The sequence below is a fragment of the Eptesicus fuscus genome, chromosome 11 (genome assembly GCF_027574615.1).
Source record: "Eptesicus fuscus isolate TK198812 chromosome 11, DD_ASM_mEF_20220401, whole genome shotgun sequence".
Classification (NCBI taxonomy): Eukaryota; Metazoa; Chordata; class Mammalia; order Chiroptera; family Vespertilionidae; genus Eptesicus; species Eptesicus fuscus.
This window is the reverse complement of record NC_072483.1, coordinates 69521888-69543221: the sequence shown is the minus strand read 5'-3', so window position 1 is coordinate 69543221 and position 21334 is coordinate 69521888. Positions and strand designations below refer to the sequence as shown.

General features: G+C 39.0%; 1 protein-coding gene across 1 annotated transcript in view; it reads right to left on the bottom strand.

Moving 5' to 3' along the window:
• FARSB (phenylalanyl-tRNA synthetase subunit beta) overlaps window positions 1-21334 on the bottom strand; it is a 54373-nt gene that overhangs the window by 13252 nt on the left and 19787 nt on the right. The window contains exons 13-16 of the mRNA XM_054722754.1: window positions 21161-21241; window positions 20256-20348; window positions 14760-14877; window positions 3596-3751 (exon numbers count right to left, since the gene is read on the bottom strand). Of these exons, the coding sequence (XP_054578729.1) occupies window positions 3596-3751; window positions 14760-14877; window positions 20256-20348; window positions 21161-21241 (448 nt within the window). The remainder of the gene's footprint in view (window positions 1-3595; window positions 3752-14759; window positions 14878-20255; window positions 20349-21160; window positions 21242-21334) is intronic.

Sequence of the window (21334 nt, the reverse complement as noted above, 5' to 3'; positions counted from 1 at the left end):
TTTTTCTTTTACTAGTAAACTGCCATAACAGAATAATGTCTTTGTTGGTGATAACTAAACGTGGATATGTCATGCAGATCGCCTTTAGTCTAGTCCAGAACATTTTCTGTAAATCAAATCATAAATGGAACACCTTTACTTCAATAAGGTGTCAGCACATATTCCCAAGCTCTTATTACATTAAAAACCAAGGAAACATCACCATTTCACCCGGTCTTTAGCATCTGAAATCTTTCACAGGTGTCCTGAGAGAGGAAAAAGGACACGACCTACAGGTCACGTCAATAATCATTAGGTGTTACTGTAACAGAAGGTATCTGAATAGCTGCTGTGGGTACATATGGTGCAGGATTATGTGCACATTACTTACAAGGTTACTTTTCATTTCACAAAATGAATTCTGAGCAGCATGAAAACTAGAATTGAGAGATGTTATCTCAGGTTAAGTTGAAGTTTTCTGTAGAATTGTATATAAACAAAACTGAAATAGGTAACAAATTAAAGGGGAAAAATACACCCTCAAGTCACTGCAGCCAATCCCACACAAAGCCCACTGCCTTCTGTAAGAAATGGCTTTTGCCACTGATTTGCCCAGGAACCACATAACTGTTCTAAACACAAAAATGTGGAGAATTTTCCCTGCCCAGACGTGGTTTTTGAAAGGATAAATGCATTTTAACATACATAATTTAGCTTGCAACAAACCACAAAAACAAAAGGGAAGAAGCCTGGAAAAGAGTACATACATATGCTCTAAGAATCTGATCTAGTGCCACTAAAACATTCTGAGCTGAACACTTGTGAGACCTTCAAGATGCTCTAAGAATCTGCTAAAAAGTTAAAGTTTCTTTTTTCTTTGTTTCCACTCAACAACTGACCTTATTCTATCATTAACTCAGTCTATCTCACTTTTAATTGCAGGGCGCTCAGCAAATGAAAACTATGTAAAGCTAAGCGAGCACAGCAGAGGCTCCCCATGCTGCACAGCACTGCCACCTGCATAATAAGCAAAGTCACATGCCAATGTCAACAGAACTCCTCAGGATCAATGTGATGATCTATCAAATGAGTTTCCAGATTTCTCTTATAATGAGCAGGGCTAAGTTCCACAAGGGGAATCAAGTTCCGTTCTACTCATCCCTACACCTCCAAACAAAACCGTACAAAAGGAAACGGGTGGTGTTCGTTAGAAGGACAGAAAGAAAGGAGGTATACTAATTGCCAATTGACTGACATTAGCAGGAATCTCTGGTGAACAGACTTAGTTCAATTATAACTGCAAAGCCACCAGGGATTTTTAATTATTAAAAGGTAAACCATATGCCAGAGTAACAGAAGACAACTCAGTAATCAAAACTGGTAGGGCAGAGTAGTTCTCAATCTCTTTCTACTCTACTTTTTGATACTTAGAAGATCTTTCTTAGTAGGAAAAAACTACATACAAAATATAAATTTGAAATAATGATTTGGCTAAACACACCCCCGCAACCAAATCTTTGTGTTTACAGATTTTGCTCAAGACATATATATGACATATATGTGTACATATATACATATATACATGTATATATGTATATATGTGTATATACATATATACACATATATATGGTTCATATGCATATGAAATTTTAGATGAAGAACTAATATTGATTTCTTTTGACAAGCCACGTCTTTATGTCTTAATTTCTTTAACCATAAAAAAGATAATCACATTTATATAATCATATTTGTCATTAGATAAATTTAAACTTAGAAATCCCTACGAGAAATGAGGAACTATTATTTACAATGACACTAATTGTTTTTGGCTTGATAGCTCTTACAGAAAGCATACTGAGAAAAATGATGTGGCCAGTGCTGGTGATAGAGACACTGAAAGTAAATACCTCTTTTCTCAAAGAAAGCCAGTTAGATATACCGAAATATGTACTATTCCAGGGTACACCTGTATAAAGAAGTTGTGCCAAAGCTTCTCAAATTCATAAATCTTGGACATCTCATAGACATGGAAACTTTAAAACATTACAATATTATGAGAGTCAAAGTGAATTCCAAAGGAAACAAAACTTGACTCTGTCCTCATATGTAATTAAAAACCTTAGTAACAACTTGGCCTAAAAAACTGAACAGAAAGATCTACAAACACCTCGGGTCCTACATGTGTGACCCAGCCTGACTCATTTAACTTGCTTTGCTTTGGTTCCTTCACTTGTTAACCCAAGAAATTGGACTTGATGAACCCCAAGATTTAGTTCTAACACTCTAGAATTCTATAAGCGTAACACAACTTCACTGCTATTTCTAATGAGAGATTTGGTAGAAAACAATATTCAATTTCTCAATTGTAATTATTAGAAACAGACAACCCCACAATTTCAACATAAAAGAGCCCATATATTTCCAGGTTATTACGTTTTCAAAGAAGTCTCAAAAAACAAACAAACCAACAACAAGAATCTCAGAGGACTAAGACAAATAAATCTAAGGGAAAAACAAAACCAAGTACCTGCTAATAACACTTTTAAAAAATGAATGCTTTATTAAAAATTTAAGAAGCCAAATCTACCTAATAAAAGAGTAACATGATAATTGACCGTACCTTCGTGATGCCCACCAGCCAATCAGGAGCATGCAAATTAACCCAACAAAGATGACAGGTTAATTTGCATACGCAGGTGCAGAGCAGCCAGGGGCAGGACACTTGCATCGTCATGGCGACGACGCAGGTGGGACACACCACCCCAGCCGCTCCATGCCTCTGGGCAGCGTGGGAAGGCAGAAAGGTGGCTCGGGGCCGGAGCAGAAAGGCTGCTCCAGCCAGAGTGAAGGCGGTGCCGGCAGCCAGGGGAAAGAAGGCCCAGTCTTACCCAATCTTCATTCGTGCATTGGGCCACTAGTATAGTCATAAAAAAATTATCAGGTAAACAGTAGAAACAAGTAGTAAAATATTTGTTTCCAGTTGTTTCTGGATCTCTTGCCTAACAAAATAAACTCAGATTCAGCTACACATGAGAAGCAAAAATAAATAAATAAATAAAATTCAGAAGTCCTCGGACAACGGGAAACTAGCACCCTAGGAAGTATACACACCCCATTCAGTTAGCCTAACCTAAACTCTCCAGCAGATTTTACTGTGCTTGGGCTTTTATGCAGGATTCCCACCCTTCCTCAGTCAACTTTATGATTTGATTAACATAATGAAGTCTTTCAGAATAACTTTTGAGGTTTTTTTTTATTATTATTATTATTATTTTGCCTTAAAGGCCTTAGATAGGTGTCTTTGAGTACAAATCAGCAGTTTAGATTCTCTCAGCTTCCAGCGTGGTCTTCTGGGTTCACTATGGTGCTGGTGGCTTAACAGTGCCAGTAACTAGGGATTACCAACACTCAGCTGGTACACTGCACAAGAGCTCTGAAAAGCATTTTCTTTAAATGCAGGTAAGAAAAGGGTATTTTCTAGAAAATACTAACAAATAATTGAAATGAGGCTCTATCTCCCCCTTCCCCCGAATAAAAAAAAAAAAACTTTATAAAAAATAGGGCAAGGACACTTCATTACGTTATCACAAACTACATTCAAGCCGATCTGTCCTACCTTCTGATGCTTTGATCACATATCCTCTCTTTTTTTCACCGGGAGGCACATCAAGCAGCTGCATAATTCTGTCCAGTAGCCCGTGGATTATCTCAAAACCAGGATTCTTGTTGTAATAAACAGCACAAAGGTGCCTGTAGTTTCTTGCACCTACATCTGAAAAAAATAAAAGAATTAGTAACAAGGTCACATTGACCATTACATAAGAATCTGATTTACACCAACACAAACTTGGGCAGCAAACAAAAAAGAAAACCTATTAGTAAATACATAGAGAACCATTCAACGTCAGATGCAAAATAATATGGTTTTTCAACCATCAAATTCCCTGAGGTGTTTTGATTTGGGGAAGTATAAGAAAACTGAATGCTGGCCCAGGAATAATAAGGCTTCACAGTGGTATAAACTGGTAAAAATCTTTGTAAACAATTTAGCAACAAACATAAGAGCCTTAAAACATCATCATCTTTTATTCATAATACTACTATACTAAGTAAATAATCTTAAATACAAAAAAGGCTTCATGTTAAAGATATTTCTGCACAAAGCATTATTTTCAATATTGAAACTAGAAACCACTAAATTGGGGAGTGGCTACATAAAATAGCACAATCATTCATCCGAATACTAGAGCTAAAAAGCATCCTCATTAAGATTTATAATACAGCTAGAGCAAATACTTGAAATAGTAAATGAAAGAAAAGGGAAAAATATACAATAGGTTCAAAAACTATGAGCAAAGAAGGGAATCTGTCACAAAAGTTAGGACAGTGATTACTGTAGGTAAAGGGAAAGTGACATGATGAGGAAGGTCTTAAAGAAGCTTAAGATAGTGGCAATATTCCATTTCTTACGTTGGATGGCTACACTAGTGTTTGCTTGATAATAATCTTTTTGAACTATATGTTATATATACTTTTTACAATTAAAACAGGAAAAAAAGCAATAAATGAAGAATTACAACTACGTAAATATAATGTAAGCCAAAAAACTCCATGCACAGGAAAAAGATAAAACAAATGCACTTGCATGTTAACAGAGTTATTTTGGGGCAAAGATAATTTTTTTCAAGTATTATCTATTTTTCCATATTTTCCTTGATTAGTATATGTTATTCTACTTTGAAATACTGAACTTAAAAGTGGTTATATTTTTAAGAAGGTAATATCATTTACTTGCAACAGTCCAAATGAACCCTGCTGGGTAATTGGATAAATAATTGTGGTTCATCCATACAATGGAATACTACTTACTCATCAAGAAAAAGAAACAAACCTACTGATAGACTTGACAATTTAGATTAATTTCAAGGGTGCAATGCTGAATGAAAGAGGACAGTCTCAAAAGGCTTCATATAACATGCGTCTATTTGATTTTTGTTGTTTGTTTTTTTGTGTGAATCCTCACCCAAGGATATTTTTTCCATTGATTTTTAAAGAGTGGAAGGGAGGAGGAGGGAGGGAAAGAGAGAGAGAGAGAGAGGGAGAGAGAGAGAGAAACATAGGCGTGATAGAGAGATTGATTGGTTGGTTCTTGCACTCAATAGAGGCTGGGATCAAGCCTGCAACTGAGGTCCATGCTCTTGACTAGAATCGAACACGAAACCTTTCAGCCTGCGGGCTGACGATCTAATCACTGAGCAAAACCGGCTAGGGCAACATGAGTCTATTTGTATGACATTCTGGAAAAGGTAAAATTATAGCAACCAATAGGAGGTAGTGTCTGCCTGAAGTTAGATATGGAGGAAAAAATGTGGTTATAATAGAAAACATGAAGGGTCCTCAGGGTGATAGAACTGTTTTATATCTTGTAGTGATGGTTACAAAAATATAAACCCATATTAAAACTTTATTTTTTTAGCCGAAACCGGTTTGGCTCAGTGGATAGAGCGTAGGCCTGCGGACTGGAGGGTCCCGGGTTCGATTCCGGTCAAGGGCATGTGCCTTGGTTGCAGGCACATCCCCAGTAGGGGGTGTGCAAGAGGCAGCTGATCGATGTTTCTCTCTCATCGATGTTTCTAACTCTCTGTCCCTCTCCCTTCCTCTCTGTGAAAAATCAATAAAATATTTTTTTTAAAAAACAACTTTATTTTTTTAAAGAAGAGTATAGCATATAAATGTAGACTCAAATTCAATGGTGATCATTTACTTTATAATGGGTATATACACTTTTGGCCCTTTAATAAATTCTAGAGGGCCAAATCACAACTCTAACACAGACACTGAATGAATGTTAGCTTCATTTCACTTTTCAAATTACAAAAAGAGAAAACAAATTAATGTCTATCAGGGAACAAACTGAAAATAAAAAAGCTGCTTTATATTAACACTAGAGGCCTGGTGCATGGATTCGTGCATCAGTGGGGGTCCTTGGCCTGGCCTGCGGGGATCAGGCCAAAACCGTCTCTCCGACATCCCTTGAGAGATCACGAATTGCTAGAGGGTGGTTCTCGGGTGATGCACCCTGGAATCAGGCTCCCTCCTCTCTGGTTCCGGTGTGTCACCTGAGAACCGCAGCTGCCAAGTCACCGCAGCTTGGCAGCTCCTGCATTGAGCATCTGCCCCCTGGTGGTCAGTGTGCATCATTGTGGGCTGGTCGCTTAGGCTTTTATTATTATATATATATATAGATGTATTGAGCAAAAGTTCTTCCACAGATTTATTCTGAGAAGTAAAATTCTGAGACATCCTAAATTTATACTAATAAAAGGGTAATATGCTAATTAGACTGTGCATCTTCCGGACATCCTTCTGGACAAAGCCATGGTGGCATGGCCATGGCAGAGGCAGTTAGGAACAATCAGGTTGGCAGGGGAGAGCAATTAGGGGGATCAGGCCCACAGGGGAGGGCAGTTAGAGGCGACCAGGCCGGCAGGGGAGGTCAGTTAGAGGCTACCAGGGGAGGGCAGTTAGGAGCAACCAGGCCAGCAAAGAGATTAGGGGTGATCAGGCAGAGGCGGTTAGGGGCAATCAGGCAGGCAGAGGTGATTAGGGGCGATCAGGCAGGCAAGGGAATAGTTACGGGCATCAGGCAGAGTAGTTAGGGGTGATTAGGCAGGTAGGGAGGTGAGTGGTTAGGAGCCAGTGGTCCCGGATTGAGAGAGGGATGTCCGACTGCCGGTTTAGGCACAATCCTAAACCGGCAGTCAGACATCCCCTGATGGTTCCTGGGTTGGAGAGGGTGCAGGCTGGGCTGAGGACACAACCCCGCTCCCTGCTCTGCATGAATTTCGTGCACCAGGCCTCTAGTTAAATTATAATAGGCTGAAGGGTGCAAGGAAGAGACAAGAAGGGGTTGATCAGTTAATAACAGGAGGGCCAGAACCAACAAATGACTGCTTACATTCCTGAATGTACGCTGAAACTACATTAACTTTCAGGTGGCAATTTCCTCAATTATCTAGAGAGAATAGCCGATCACCAAAAGACACCACTAGAAGGCAATGAATCCTGGTTGCACATGAACTTTCCAGACTGCTGCCCACAACCAATCCAAAACATCAGTACTTCCTGTGGACTGTGTACCTATCCCAGAACTGCCCCCCATTTCTCCTTTTCCAGCCCTCCTTATCTATAGTCAATGTAAATTCTTTCAAAACAACTTACATCTTTTTTCTCCAAGCTCATTGTATAAAAGAGCCCTGTAACCCCAGGACCATGGACATGGTGTCTTCTCCATCCAGCCCTGCGACTGGTGGCTCAGAATGCATGCCCAGGAGCTGATCCTTTCTCTGGCTAACAGGTGGCTCAACAAAATCTTTCTTTCAGAAACACTTCAGCCTCGAAGGTTTTTGATTAGCAATTCCCTTTGCATAATTGACACAAATTACTGAATGCCTTTTACCTTTCAGATATCCATATAAAATGGGTATTTTAAGACACTGTTCTCACTTACTAAAGCAATTTATATAAAAGTGAGCACATAAATGGGGTAAAAAGAAACGGCAAACTAATGTTAACTGTCTACCTGTCTATCAATGTATCTATAATCTTATTTAATTTTCAATATAATCATGTAAATTATGTTTTATTAGCCCTATAAAATAGAATGGAGAAAGACAAGTCCAAAAAGATTTTGCACAAAGCCAAGCCAACTGGCTGGAGCTAATTATATTTAACTAGAGGCCCGGTACACGAAATTCTTGCATGGGTAGGGTCCCTGGGCCTGGCCGGCGATTAGGGCCGATCTGTGGGGCGACCAGCAGGATGATCGGGGGGCCCCCACTGGCACCCACGTTGGCCGGCCTGGCACCGCCCACTCGCCAGTCCTGCCCCCCACCACTGCCACCGCTGGTTGCCTCCCTCTGCAAGGCAACCGGCGGGGCGATCAGGGAGCCCCCGCTGGCACCCGCCTTGGCTGGCCTGGGACCTACCAGTTCCTGGGCTGGGAGCAGTTCCTGCATTGAGTGTCTGCCCCTTGATGGTCAGTGCGCAACATAGCGAGCGGTCCTTCCATTGGTCGTTCCGCCATTCGGTCAATTTGCATATTGGGATTTTATTATATAGGATTACATAACTAATAAATTACAAAACCAGGATTTGACCAGAATCATCTGACTCTAAAACCCATGGTCTTTCCATAATACAGTGGCAATCTCTAACGGATTTGAATGACAATGAATAATATAAGGGCAAATTTATATATGGTTATATACCTACCTAAGATAGTCAAAAATATCCATTCTTGAAATGCTTTTTATATGACAAACAGATGTCTGTTCTAAAGTTTTCTAAGAATTCTAGGTAAGCAACTGGAGTAAATTATTTTTAGAAGTTAGTTAACTAAAGTTTCTAGCTATCAACAATATTGTCACTCATAGAAAGTGTATTCTAGCCGAAACCGGTTTGGCTCAGTGGATAGAGCGTCGGCCTGCGGACTCAAGGGTCCCTGGTTCGATTCCGGTCAAGGGCATGTACCTTGGTTGCGGGCACATCCCCAGTAGGGGGTGTGCAAGAGGCAGCTGATCGATGTTTCTCTCTCATCGATGTTTCTAGCTCTCTATCCCTCTCTCTTCCTCTCTGTAAAAAATCAATAAAATATATTTTTTTAAAAAAAAAAGTGTATTCTAAGTTAAACCCTGACTGACCACACGTGGAGAAATAACTGTTCTTGCCATGTAACATTTCTCAGTACCTACCATGTTCAAGGCACTCTTCTGTAGGTATCCCTGGAAAATAATGGTCAGAGCCAGCACAGGGCCTGCACAAACTAAACCCTAACAATCATTTTTTGAATAAATGAATAAAACCTGCAAAGGGAGGTAAGCACATACAAGTAACTATTTAACAAGGCTAAGACCAGACAACGGGCCACATTCTATGTCAGCACAAGAGTCAGCTGATGCAGGAAAGTGAGTACTGTCTCTATCACTTCCATTTGCAAAGATAAAGACATTGGTATCTAAAAGCTTTACTTGAAGGTGTAAGAATACAGATTAATATTAAAATCAGGCAGCCATAAAACCTCAATAAACTAACCATGTGCATACACTGAGGGGCCCAATTCCTCTGTAGGAAATTTCAATCTCTCCCTCCCTCTCTCCTTCCTTCTCCCTCTTTCCATTCCGCTCTCCATTCTGAAGGGGGAAAAAATGAAACAAAACAGAACTAAATTATCCCTTTCATAACACTGAGTTGCTCCTGGGCATCTCTTGCCATGTGGTACCCATTTGTTGGTGTCACATGCTTCCACTTTAACACACAGACACATATTGAAACTACTTTGTTGTTCCATTTTGCTGTGAGAGAACAGCCCAACAGTAATGCCACCAATCAGAGAGCTTAGCAACATAAACTGGAAGCTTTGTTTTAATAACCTTTGCCTGGGGATACTTCTTTACTGATCTTCAAATTATGTAAAACTTACCTAAAGATAAGAGGAACAACATCTGGTTTAAAGAATTAGAATATTTTAAAAAAACAAATTAAGTGATTTTGATGATCAGAATAATAAAATTACAATAAAAAATACAGGACTTTTAAAAAATTATACTCCAAAAAAAGTTTCAGGGTGTTTATAGCACATACATTACACATACACACATGAGCTATAGATTTTTTAGATTCAACTTTGCAACTTTTTAAGAAAGGCCACTCACTGACTTTTAGGGCACTGTACTTATAAACCCACCATAAGAATTAAATTAAACTCTTTATTTAGGCAGGCCCTCCCAACTCCCACCAATGACTAGCTGGTTTTCCAAATTTCCTAAGAACTCCCATTCCCTCTAGACTGGCTTCTTCACATCTTGCTAAGATAGTCCTACTGCGGCTGAACTGAAAAAAGAGAAAAATAACCACATACCCCATTCCTCCCACTCCTCCCTGGAGAACTGTGAGGTGTGGTACACTCCCCATTTCCTAGGATTCTGCACCCAGGGACCATGCTACATCACAGAACTCACTGACTGCATGCCACAAAACAAGAACCATTTAAATTTCATGCCAAAATTAGGGTTTGTTGCAAATGACTCAGTTCTTTATAACTGACTCAGTTCTTTAACTCAGTTAACAGACCTCTTGTGTCATGCCATCAAACAATTCTGCTTTTTAGACGGGTCTGCCAAGTGTGTCAGCCTAAATTACCAATGTATTTCACAGACTTCAAAGTACTGCCTGGAGAGGCTGATCTACCCACCCAGAGGAGGGGCGGCTGGCTACACTTCTGTAAGCTGAAAGATCTGCCAAATTATTTCTTTTTAAAGAGAAAGGAAAAAAGAATGGTAAATGATGTCCCTTAGTAGATGACTACTGCATACAACTCAAATATTTAGAGTAGGCTCTTGCTTGGTGTAGATTCTCTTTCACCAAAGTACCAATGATTAAGAGCAAATCAGAGGTGTTAGGTTATATTACCATATATGGCACAGAATGGAAAAGGGCAGTCTTCAACCTTTCCATCTCTACTTCTCATCCTCACCCAGAAACCCAAATATAGATGTCAAGAGAAAGCCTACTGGAAAATCAAAAAGGCTTCCAGAGTAATCACTGGCTTATACTGGGCTTGAGATTACTAGTTTGGCCAAGCTCAGAAAATAAAGCAAAGCACCTTGATTTTTAGTCTAATCCATCCAATAAATTTCTTTAATATTGGTCCCCAAGAGATTGGAGTTTATACATTATCTCCTGAAAAATTCCAGTGTAGTATTAAATGATTCACAAAAGCTATAAGAATCTCCTGAAGACATATACCTTAAAAAATTACACCTAATATGAAAAAACAGGACTGCAAATTTGCAAAAAACCTTTTTGGAAAAAAAGTTGACAAGATAGCAAACATTTAACGTGCATACCTATGGACCGACCAATTCTATTTCTAAAAATTTTTAGAAGTACATATTTTAGCAAAACCCTGGTAACAATCTAAATATTCATCAACAGTCTGAGTAAATAAATTATAGCATATAATTTATACAATGTAATGCAGCCATTAAAAAGAATGAGATGAACAGAATGTGTCCACAGGAAAAAGCTGGACAGATAAAGCATAATTGCACTGGTATGAACTCAAGAGTATTTATCCACATATATGACTATATATAGAAATGTGAAACATGACTGCACGTGCATAGAAAATGTCTGGCAACTAATTCTAAGAGTAGGATTATGGAGAAGTTGGATATGTTATTTTTTTTTAATACCAAGATAACAGAATTATTTTTAAGTTAGAAATATATATTAATAAAAGTTCTTAAGTTCAAATATTTTCAATTTTAAAATCAAACATAATAAAAAATAACTTTCCTTAAAGCATATCTATATTATAGCACCAAAATACAGATTTATTTCAGTTTTAAGTAATGTTGAAAGCGAAGCAACAACTGTGAGGAAAACCTATGATCTTCTCAATGCATGAAGGAAAAAGTAAACCTGGAATGGATTTTTATCTATTAAAAAATATGCAATGCATGACAGAGCACACTATACTCACATTAGCAGATCTTAACTATGTGGAGCCAAACATACTAAAATAACTGTAGCTATTAAAAATGATGTTATTTATACAGTTAAGATGCTATCACATATATGAATGATGCTACTTCAAATATTGTTAATGTCAATGTTTCTTACACCCATCTTTTTTAAATTATTAATTGGGAAATTCTACATGCCAAAAATATGAAATAATAAAATTAAATTAATCCAGACTGATGACATAAGCTCTCTTCAGAAAACCACATTCCACATGTGGATGCTAATCTTGCATTATTTGATGGCTGCAGAATTAATGGACAATTTCTCAGAGCTGAAGTATTTCACAAGCTCATAATTAAAACACTTTTATTGAGCTATTTATCAAGCAAAGAGTTACAGAAAAAACTATAAAGATCTGGACCCTATATTTTAGTAGATTATACAGTATAAGACAGATTCATGAATGGTACAAGTCAATAGCAAGTTGAAAGAACAAACCAAATCATCAAAGAACAGTGAATTAGTTATGTTCCCTGTAGCCACGGCGGCCCAGAGAGGAGAAAAGAACAAGAATCTTAAATATATATTGTGACTAAAGTTTAAAAAGTAAATTCTGGGGCTCCATATCAAACTAGTCAAGGTAAGAAGTAGATCATTCTCTGATTTAGAAAATCAGCTTCAGGAAGAACATGAAATTTTAGAAGCTATTTAAATGGGGCCTTGGGAAACAGAGGAAATGCAGCTTGTCCAGGACTGCAGCAATGCTCTGGAGACAGGACCAGTCTGAGCAGGAAGTGAAGGCTTGGAGTAAGGGTGCCTGCTAAGGCAAGTGAAGGAACTGCAGCCCTTTGAGTGGTCAAAGGCCTCTAACCTATTCCATCTACTAGAATAATTAACACCCAAAATTCTTTAAATGCAGTAGTTGAAACTAAAGTGCATGGCAATTTGATTATCAGGCTTCTCCACAGATATATGTCAAATTGATAAGATGGCTGTTTTGTGCTAATTCTACATCACCCTCTGTACGTTACAAAGCCAAGCTAAGTCATCTTTCTTAGGCTATGGCTCCTTTTAAACTTAAATTCAATCCAGCAATGCATTTTCTCCTGCCATTTCAGTGAGCTTCTAGGCATACTGGCAGTTTCAGTGACCATCATGGAATAAAGTGTGATGGTAGAATTCAATCTGCATTTAATAAAATGCCAGAATGTTGGCTTTGCAAAATACAGTTCCTTTCCTGAGCATAAAGATTAGCAGTTCACAATTAGGTCCTCTGTTCCTCTAAAGTAATTTTTTACTATTTTGTTTAGAGTTTAGTTAACCTTGACATCGAACAGAAAAAACAAAAGTATTAACAACTGGAACCAATCAATAACTCACACAGCAGCCTGATTTGATAGCTTCAGGGCTGCCTCAACCGATTTCCCCTTTATAAAGCTGAAAATTTACCCCTCAGCAGTCTGCATTAACTTCTCATTCCAAAGACACATGCCACTCTGCCCAACAAAAGGGATAAATCAGCTTAGTCCCAAGTCATGTCTAACTTTTTTAAATGTTGCAACAACTTCGGACCTTAAGACTCAATAAATGCAGTGGTTGGCTCAGCCTCAAAGAACAGGAATGTGTCTGAGTCCGAGGGGAAGTCTTAATATTGAGCAGTGCGCCTGACTCAGCCATAAATGGGCAGCCAGCCTGCATCACAACGTGACAGTCAGTCAAAAAGTCCACTTCAGCACAGGAAACTGGCCAATGAGGTCAAGCATGAAAATGGGGTTAGTAGTCTTTCATTTACTCTTACAGAAATGCAGGCCAGGCAAACCTGTGGGAGGCACTGAAATCCAGTACAAATTCCTTTTTCATTTCCATCTGGGAAGATATGCTTGCCTACACTAACTGACGTGAGGCTGGCAGTGTTGGGTATTTCCTAAATCTTACCAAACAAGTTAGTCACTTCCTTGTCTGTGCCATCAGGGCACCTTGCACATTCCCTCCAAGCACTATCTATCTAAAAATCTGTTCCCTGCTCTATCTTCCTCAAGACTGGCAACTCTGCCTCCTATTTTCCGAGCAGCACCTAGCAATGAATGATGAATGAGACTGCCTTGCTCACACTTATCACATATTTCTGCCCCTTTGAATCAGTAGTTAGGGTTTGCCCTAACTAATGAAAATTTGAGACACTTTCATATTAACTAGAAACCTCTTTTATCATTTCACTTTTGATGGACTAGATTTTTTTTCTTCAAAATAGTTTTTTTTTCATTAGGAGGAAATGGCTAATGTAAATCCAACAGAAAAATGCTTACTGGTTTGAAAGACAGTAAAAACATACGTGCTCAACTCACTAAAAAGAAGTGAATGATAAATTACTGAAAAAACAAGATTCTTATTTCTTAAGTAAATTCCCATTAGTACATTTTGGTTTTCTTACCCCACCCCACCCCCAAAAAAGTGCACAACAGAAGAAAAACCAGTTAAGCAAAGGTTAGGATAAAAATGAGCCCCAAGTGCCCATTTTTAGGTTACATTAATTCTTGAATGGCCAGTCAAAGTTTTCATGTCATTCTCACAGAAACTGACTAAACCGGGATGCTAGGTATCTGGCGTTAGGGGTTGCTAATACCCTAATAGTAAAAGCAGACATCAAAAAGTGCTTATTATGTGGCTGAAACTTTTCATGTAATCCTTATAACGCATCTATGAAAATCAAGCACCTTAAATCACATGATACAAGAAAAAAAGAAAGATTCCACAGTGCTTTTCAAGTTGAGGTTTTAATAGGGCTCTTCCAAAATGTTATTAAATTATTTGTTAAAATTGCTTTCTAGTAAAAGAAATAAGCGATACAGTAACCAAATATCTGAACCATACTTGGTTTGATTCAAATCAATCACGAAAATTAAATTTATGTAACAATTCTGAAAATGTAAACACTAGCTAGATATCTGATGATAATATGATAATTATTATATGGGTTATTTTTAAAAGACAAAAATGGTAGTCCTTACCTTTTAGAAAGAGATACTACAGTGTTTGCTGATGAAATGATATGATGTCTAGGAATTACATTAAAATAATATGGGGAAGTGGGTTGGAGTATAAATGAAAGAAGCTTAGCCATGTGTTGATAATTGTTGAAGCTGGGTGTTGGATTCATGAGAGTAATTATACTATTTTCTCTTCAACACAGTTGAAGTTTTCATAGTAAAAAAATGCTTTAAGTATACAAATCAAAGGTGGCTCATTCTTACCTCTGCTAGAATCTTTTACTACAATGTCAGAGATTTCAAACAGTTTCAGAGGAAGAGGCATCTTCCGATTCGCTGCTATGGTCTTTAGGAGGCCAGGAAGAAGGGTAGTGCGCGCCACCTACAGGAGAAGATGCAACATTGCACTGACCAAATAGGAACCAAACATACATACAGTACTTCCCCCTTATCCTCAGGAGGTATGCTGCAAGAACTTCAGTGGATGCCTGAAACCACAGGTGGTAAATACATACATACTATGATTTTTAAAATTAAAATCTTGAAGATTTCAAATATGTAAATTTTCATATTCTGCCTTATTTTGAAAATTGAAGTAGATTATAAGAAATAGAAATACAGGATAGGGCAAAAGTAGGTTTACAGTTGTTCATATGAAAATACAATAATTAATAAGTAATACAAGAATAAACTTTGTTTCACATACAACTGTAAACCTACCTTTGCCCCACCCTATATTTAAATAGATTAAATATGAATTAATCAAAAATTTAAAAACCAGGACCAGGGAAAATGTAAATGCAATTAAAACACCAAGACAACGAGGAAAACAACACAAATATGTAGGTGCTAAAAAAACTATGCAGCTGCTATGGGCAGGCTATGACTACAGTTTCCAGCTGAGTAGCCAAAGAAGTACAAATAAACATCCCAGTTCTTTAAAACAAACATACATAAAACCACAAAACTTCCCTGCTTTTGTCTGTGAAATAAATTTCTCACTCTAAGATACATGAGGTATGTCAGCTGCCAAGACATCATGTTCCTGGCAGGGTTTTACACGCAGTGGTATGACAGCATGATTGAGAATCTCGGCTCTGCAGACTCCAACACCATTATTTTTGGCCCAGACTCTTGCACGAGCTTCTTAGGCTGGGTTTCTCTGCTTCCACTCCTGCCATCTTATGGTCTATTCTCCACAGAGTGATTCTTTAAGACCTAAATTAGATCACAAAACTTACCCTGCTCAAAAATCTCCAACAGGTTTCCATCAAATTTTGAATAAAACCCATGTCCTACATGGAGCCTCTCTCCCACCTCAATGCCTGCTGTCCCCTGGCTTCCTGCGCTCCAGCCACACACCACAAGCAGATTTCCATCTCAGACCTCCCCACTGGCTCCTTTCTCTGCCTGGTACATTCTTCCCATAGACCCAAATGTGGCTACCTACTGTCTTCAAATCGCTGTGCAGAGGTCCTCTCCCGCAGAGGCCTGCCCTGACCACCCTAGCTAAAATAGCAGCCTCTCTAGATCCTGCACAAGGAAGTGTAAGCCCCTAAAAGGACTTGCTAGATTGTGAGGTGGGGGAGAGAGAACATTTTTCCTATCACATTCATTCTACCAGCAAGCTGCTAATCACCTGAAACTTGCTGCTTTCTTAAATATCATTCACTTCCCCAAACCATACAAACAAAACTACAATCTTAAAAGAAGGCTTAACTTATTGGAATAGAAACAAGTTACTTCATAGATAACTTTTCTTAGTGTTTCGCATTTTATTTTATAGATAAACCTTATTTGCTTATTTAAAAACCCACACTAATATAAAAAACCCACACAGAGAAACAAACCTGAATGTGATCAAGCTTCTAACTAGCAATTTATTGGAAATACTAGAGGCCCGGTGCACGAAAATTTGTGCACTTGGGGGGTGAGGTCCTCAGCCCGGCCTGCGCTCTCTCTCACAGTCCAGGATCCCTCTGGCAGCCTGGGAGCCCTTGGGGGATGTCCACCTGCTGGCTTAGGCCCACTTCCCGGGGAATCAGGCCTAAGCTGGCAGTCAAGACATCCCTCTGGCAGCCCAGGAGCCATTAGTCGGACATCCTTAGCGCTAACGCAGAGGTGGCCACTGCGCCGGCCAGCCATGAGGCGGCTTCTGGCTGAGCAGCACTCCCCCTGTGGAAGTGCACTGACCACCAGGGGGCAGCTCATGCGTTGAGCGTCTGCCCTATGGTGGTCAGTGTGCCTCATAGTGACGGGTCGTTCCTGGTCATTCTACCGTTAAGGTCAATGTGCATAGTACCCTTTTATTATATAGGATAGGGACCACTGGAATGTAGTTAGCAAAATCCTAAATGTAAGAACCCTGCAGGGCAAATGAACCAGTTTCTTCAAGAGAGAGAGACAGAGAGAGAGGGGAACAACCTGCAGATTAAAAGAGATGTAAAAAGCACATCAGTCAACTTTGATGTACAATTTCATCTGAGTCCCAAATCAAACTGAAAAAATTTAATCAATTGGGAAAATTTAAACAATGAGTGGATACTTGAAGATATTAAGGAATATTATTGCTAATTTGGGGGGATGTGGGAATACTCTAATTTTATTGACAATAATTATAATAAGACTTTACATATTTTAACTAAATATCATTTCTTTTATTCATTCTCTAACATATTATCAGAAAATAGTCCAAAGTTAAAAATTACACAGGAAAAAGAATGGACTTAGACAATAAATTGAGTTACAAGACCATAAACAATTTTAATTTAATTTAACCATAAATAAATATAAACCTGTTAGCCACATTAGTAATGATAGGGCATATCTGTGTTGGTAAGGCAGGAGTAAAATATAGAATCTGCCAAGTCTAAAAGGCAGACTCACTTTCATCTCTAATGTATTTTATACAGAAACTAGTGGCCTGGTGCACAAAATTCATGCACAGAGGGGGATTCCCTCAGCCCAGCCTGCACCCTCTGGTAATCTGGGACCCCTGGCTCCTAACCACTCACCTGCCTGCCTGCCTGCCTGATCACCCCTAACTGTCTCTGCCTGCCTGCCTGATTGCCCCTAACACCTCTGCCTGCCTGCCTGCCTGATCACCCCTAACTGCCCTCCCTGCCGACCTGATCTCACCCCCAACTGCCCTCCCCTGCTGGCCAATTTGGTTCTGATTGGTCGGTTTCTATGACAGTCAGCGTCAAAATCTCCACCTCTTAGGCAGCCATTGGTTCCTCATAGTTCACCCAGATTTGGTTCTGATTGGTCAGTTTCTATGCCAGTAGGTGTCTCCAGGCCTAACTCCAGGCCTGATCAGAGAGGCGAGGCTGATCAGCAGCTCCTACGGAGGCCCGGAGAGAAACAGAGGCGCGGTTGCTGGTAAAGCCCAGAGAGAGAGAGAGGCAACAGCTGATCAACAGCTGCCACAGAGGCTGCAGATCAGACCCTGCCTCTCTCTTCGGGCCTCTCTCCAGGCCTGATCCGCAGCCCCCTCAGCAGTCAGTGCTGGGTCGCCACGGCAACACAGCACTGACTGCAGGACTGACTTCCGGTGTTCGGTTGAGCCTTCAGTGGGTCGTTACGGACCCTGGGTTTTTATATATTAGGATATTGACTCTTAAGTGTGCAAAGCCACAGCTTCTTATAGTGACCTTTAATGTTTATTTGTTTTTCTCCCACCTATATAGAGGATTAAGATAGGATGTAAACCCTAAAAACACATTACCACATCTTAAGAAAACTATCAAAAAAAAAGAAAGAAAACTATCAAGTTTGATAAATGAAACTGGTGAGAAAAAGAAAAATTTCCAATAAGCTCAAATAAAAATCCATTAAGATTTACTGAAATATTACCCTATCCAAATGAAGTTTTAAATCTCTTACTAAAAAGAACACCATGGGCATTTTTAATTTAATTTTTTAATTCTCACCTGAGGATATATTTTTAATTCATTTTAGAGAGCAGAAAAGAGAGGGACAGAGAGAGAAACATCAATGCAAGAGATCAGTTGCCTCCGGTACACACCCTGACTGGGGAGTGAACCCACAACTTGGATATGTACCCTGACCGGGAATCGAACCCAGGACCTTTCAGTGTACTGGGACGAAACTCCAACCAACTGAGCCATGCTGGCCAGGGCAGGAAATTTTACATAGTAGAAAAGCTAGTAGACTTCAGAAAACAAAACATAAAAGTTCATTATCACAATCCTTCCAAACTAGGGTGAGAATTCCTCAAAGTTCTGACATGAATATAAAGAAAGAATTCATGTATTTGATGCGTATTACCAAATAAATTCTTTAATTAATCTAATCTACCGCATTAGTAGGTAGTCTTATAGGTAAAATTTACATTTTTAAATCAGATTTACATATTTTTAGAACTAATCCAGCCCCCTACTTTTACAGAAGTGCAAACCAAGATCAAAAAAACTAACTGGGATTTTAACAGCATTATAACAGCATTAACTTTACTGAAAGCATTTCCTTTCAATTCTAGGCTCCTTTGATTCTAGAAGACATGATTTCCTCTAAAGCCTGGTTAAAAAATATCATACAGAATTGCAAATGCAAAAAAAATAGAAGTAGAGATTATTAGTATGAAAGAGATGAGACTATTTGAAGTCACTAATAAGTAAAGATATTATAACCTTGAAGTGTTCTTTACATTTAATGTCCTAATTATAATGTAAATCATTTAACATTTACTATTAACATAATATCATTCTCTATTCCTAAACTCTAAATGAAACTGCCAATAAATTAGATACTTACAGTGGAAGACACAGGTGGCATAGTCAAGAACTGATGTAATGACTAATTTAAAAGTGAGTGACTTAAGGGTGGTACTGTGAACAGGTGTTGACTCATTTATTACAAACTAGAGACCCGGTGCACAAAATTCATGCACACGGGGGAAGGGGGGAGTCCCCAGCCTGGCCTGTGCCCTCTCACAGTGCAGGAGCCCCGAGATAGATTTCCCCAAAGAGGTAGGCCCCGCCCACCCATCCAGGGCTCCTCGATGGATTGCCCCAAAGAGGTAGGCCACAGCCAGGGGTGCCACAGCCAGGGGTCCCGCCCCCGCAGCTCCCCGCTGAGCCACTGGGACCCGCCCCCGTGCCACACACACAGCATCAAGTCTACATGCACGCAGCCTCCTGGTGATGGATTGTTACTGCATGACCGCATGAGGGCATCACGGCATGAAGGCATGATGACCACATAGGCTTTTATTAGTATAGATAGGTGAAAAAGAGATGAAATCTGAAAATAATACTAAAAAACAATTATAAAATGGAGAGTTCAGATAAGACTGGGATAGACAGCACATAGCAAAGAACTAGCTACAAAGTTAATCAAGAAAAGATTTTAAAATATTAAGAATTTTTGTCAGTAAAGAAAGAACTAACTATAACTTATCCGGGAGATTTTTTTCTTTTTCTTTTTCTTTTTTTAAAATATATTTTATTGATTTTTTACAGAGAGGAAGGGAGAGGGATAGAGAGCTAGAAACATCGATGAGAGAGAAACATCGATCAGCTGCCTCCTGCACACCCCCCACTGGGGACGTGCCCACAACCAAGGTACATGCCCTTGACCGGAATCGAACCTGGGACCTTTCAGTCCGCAGGCTGACGCTCTATCCACTGAGCCAAACCGGTTTCGGCCCGGGAGATAGTTTTCAATATCATATGAGGTATAATAATACCTGAAAAAACTTTTCATAACTTATGTACTTTCTCTACTGAAAATTCTTACCTGAAACTCAGCTGTTTTAGGATTACTTATATGGACTGCATTTGTTGCAGAGATATCCAAACCAAGTTTATCAGCAATATCTTCCTGGGAGCACTAAGAAAAACATACAAAATAGATCAATATGGAAAATTGACCACCAAATTTAATATGAAACGTATCAAATGCTGTAAGTCAACTTATTGTCTTATAACAATGTTGATTCTCTATATAAATCAGTGAGTTAAGATTAAGCCAAGAATAAACATTTATCAAATAACTGAGGCCCACAGCAGATGCAATTTAACATCAATAGTTCTCCTATAATGAGTTCTAGCGGTGATACAGAGCTAAAATAAATTTTCACACGGAGATGGTGGTATACTCTGTACTCGGGCTGTTCCTAAGCTAGGCTCCCATTTGCCTTACCAGGGGATGGGGATTTCCTCCTTTGTAATAAAATTAACTTACTGATTTCGGCCCTTTATGTCAGCTTTTCAACTCAAAGCAAATGCTTGGGAACATGTTCAAAGACAAAGAATACATGTAATGTGGAAAAGTCCCCAAGCCCTTAATCAGGGCAGCATCTAGTAGACACAGGCACAGCCAAATTAAGACTAAAAATTCTAACCTAATAAATTTGGTTCTGAATTCATTGTGAACCATCAACACTCACATGAAACTATAGAATACATTATGATGTGTTACTGAAGACTTTTTTTAGTCCTTCATGTTTTTCTGTGACTAGAAACAGAAATCTCCCAACATTTCTTTCTGAGAAAGTTGTACCATCTCAAATAATAAAGTTACTCTTTTAAAGCCTGGAAATTTTGGTAATCTAGATTTTATAAATTTATATAAGGAATCCTAGAATCAACAATTCAGTTTCAAAGTCAACAGTCAGCTGAGCAGAGAGCATGTAAACATACCAGAGCAAACGTCAGTGCTTCGGTGAAGCCAGCAGCTGCCATGTCATGTCTTAGAAGTTCCGTGAGCTTGTTAAGGGGAAACTGGCGGGAGGGGGGGGGAGTTTAATTCACCTCAATAAAATTTTGTATTTTTAAAATAGAGATTTATACAGAACACATCATTAAAAGGAAACC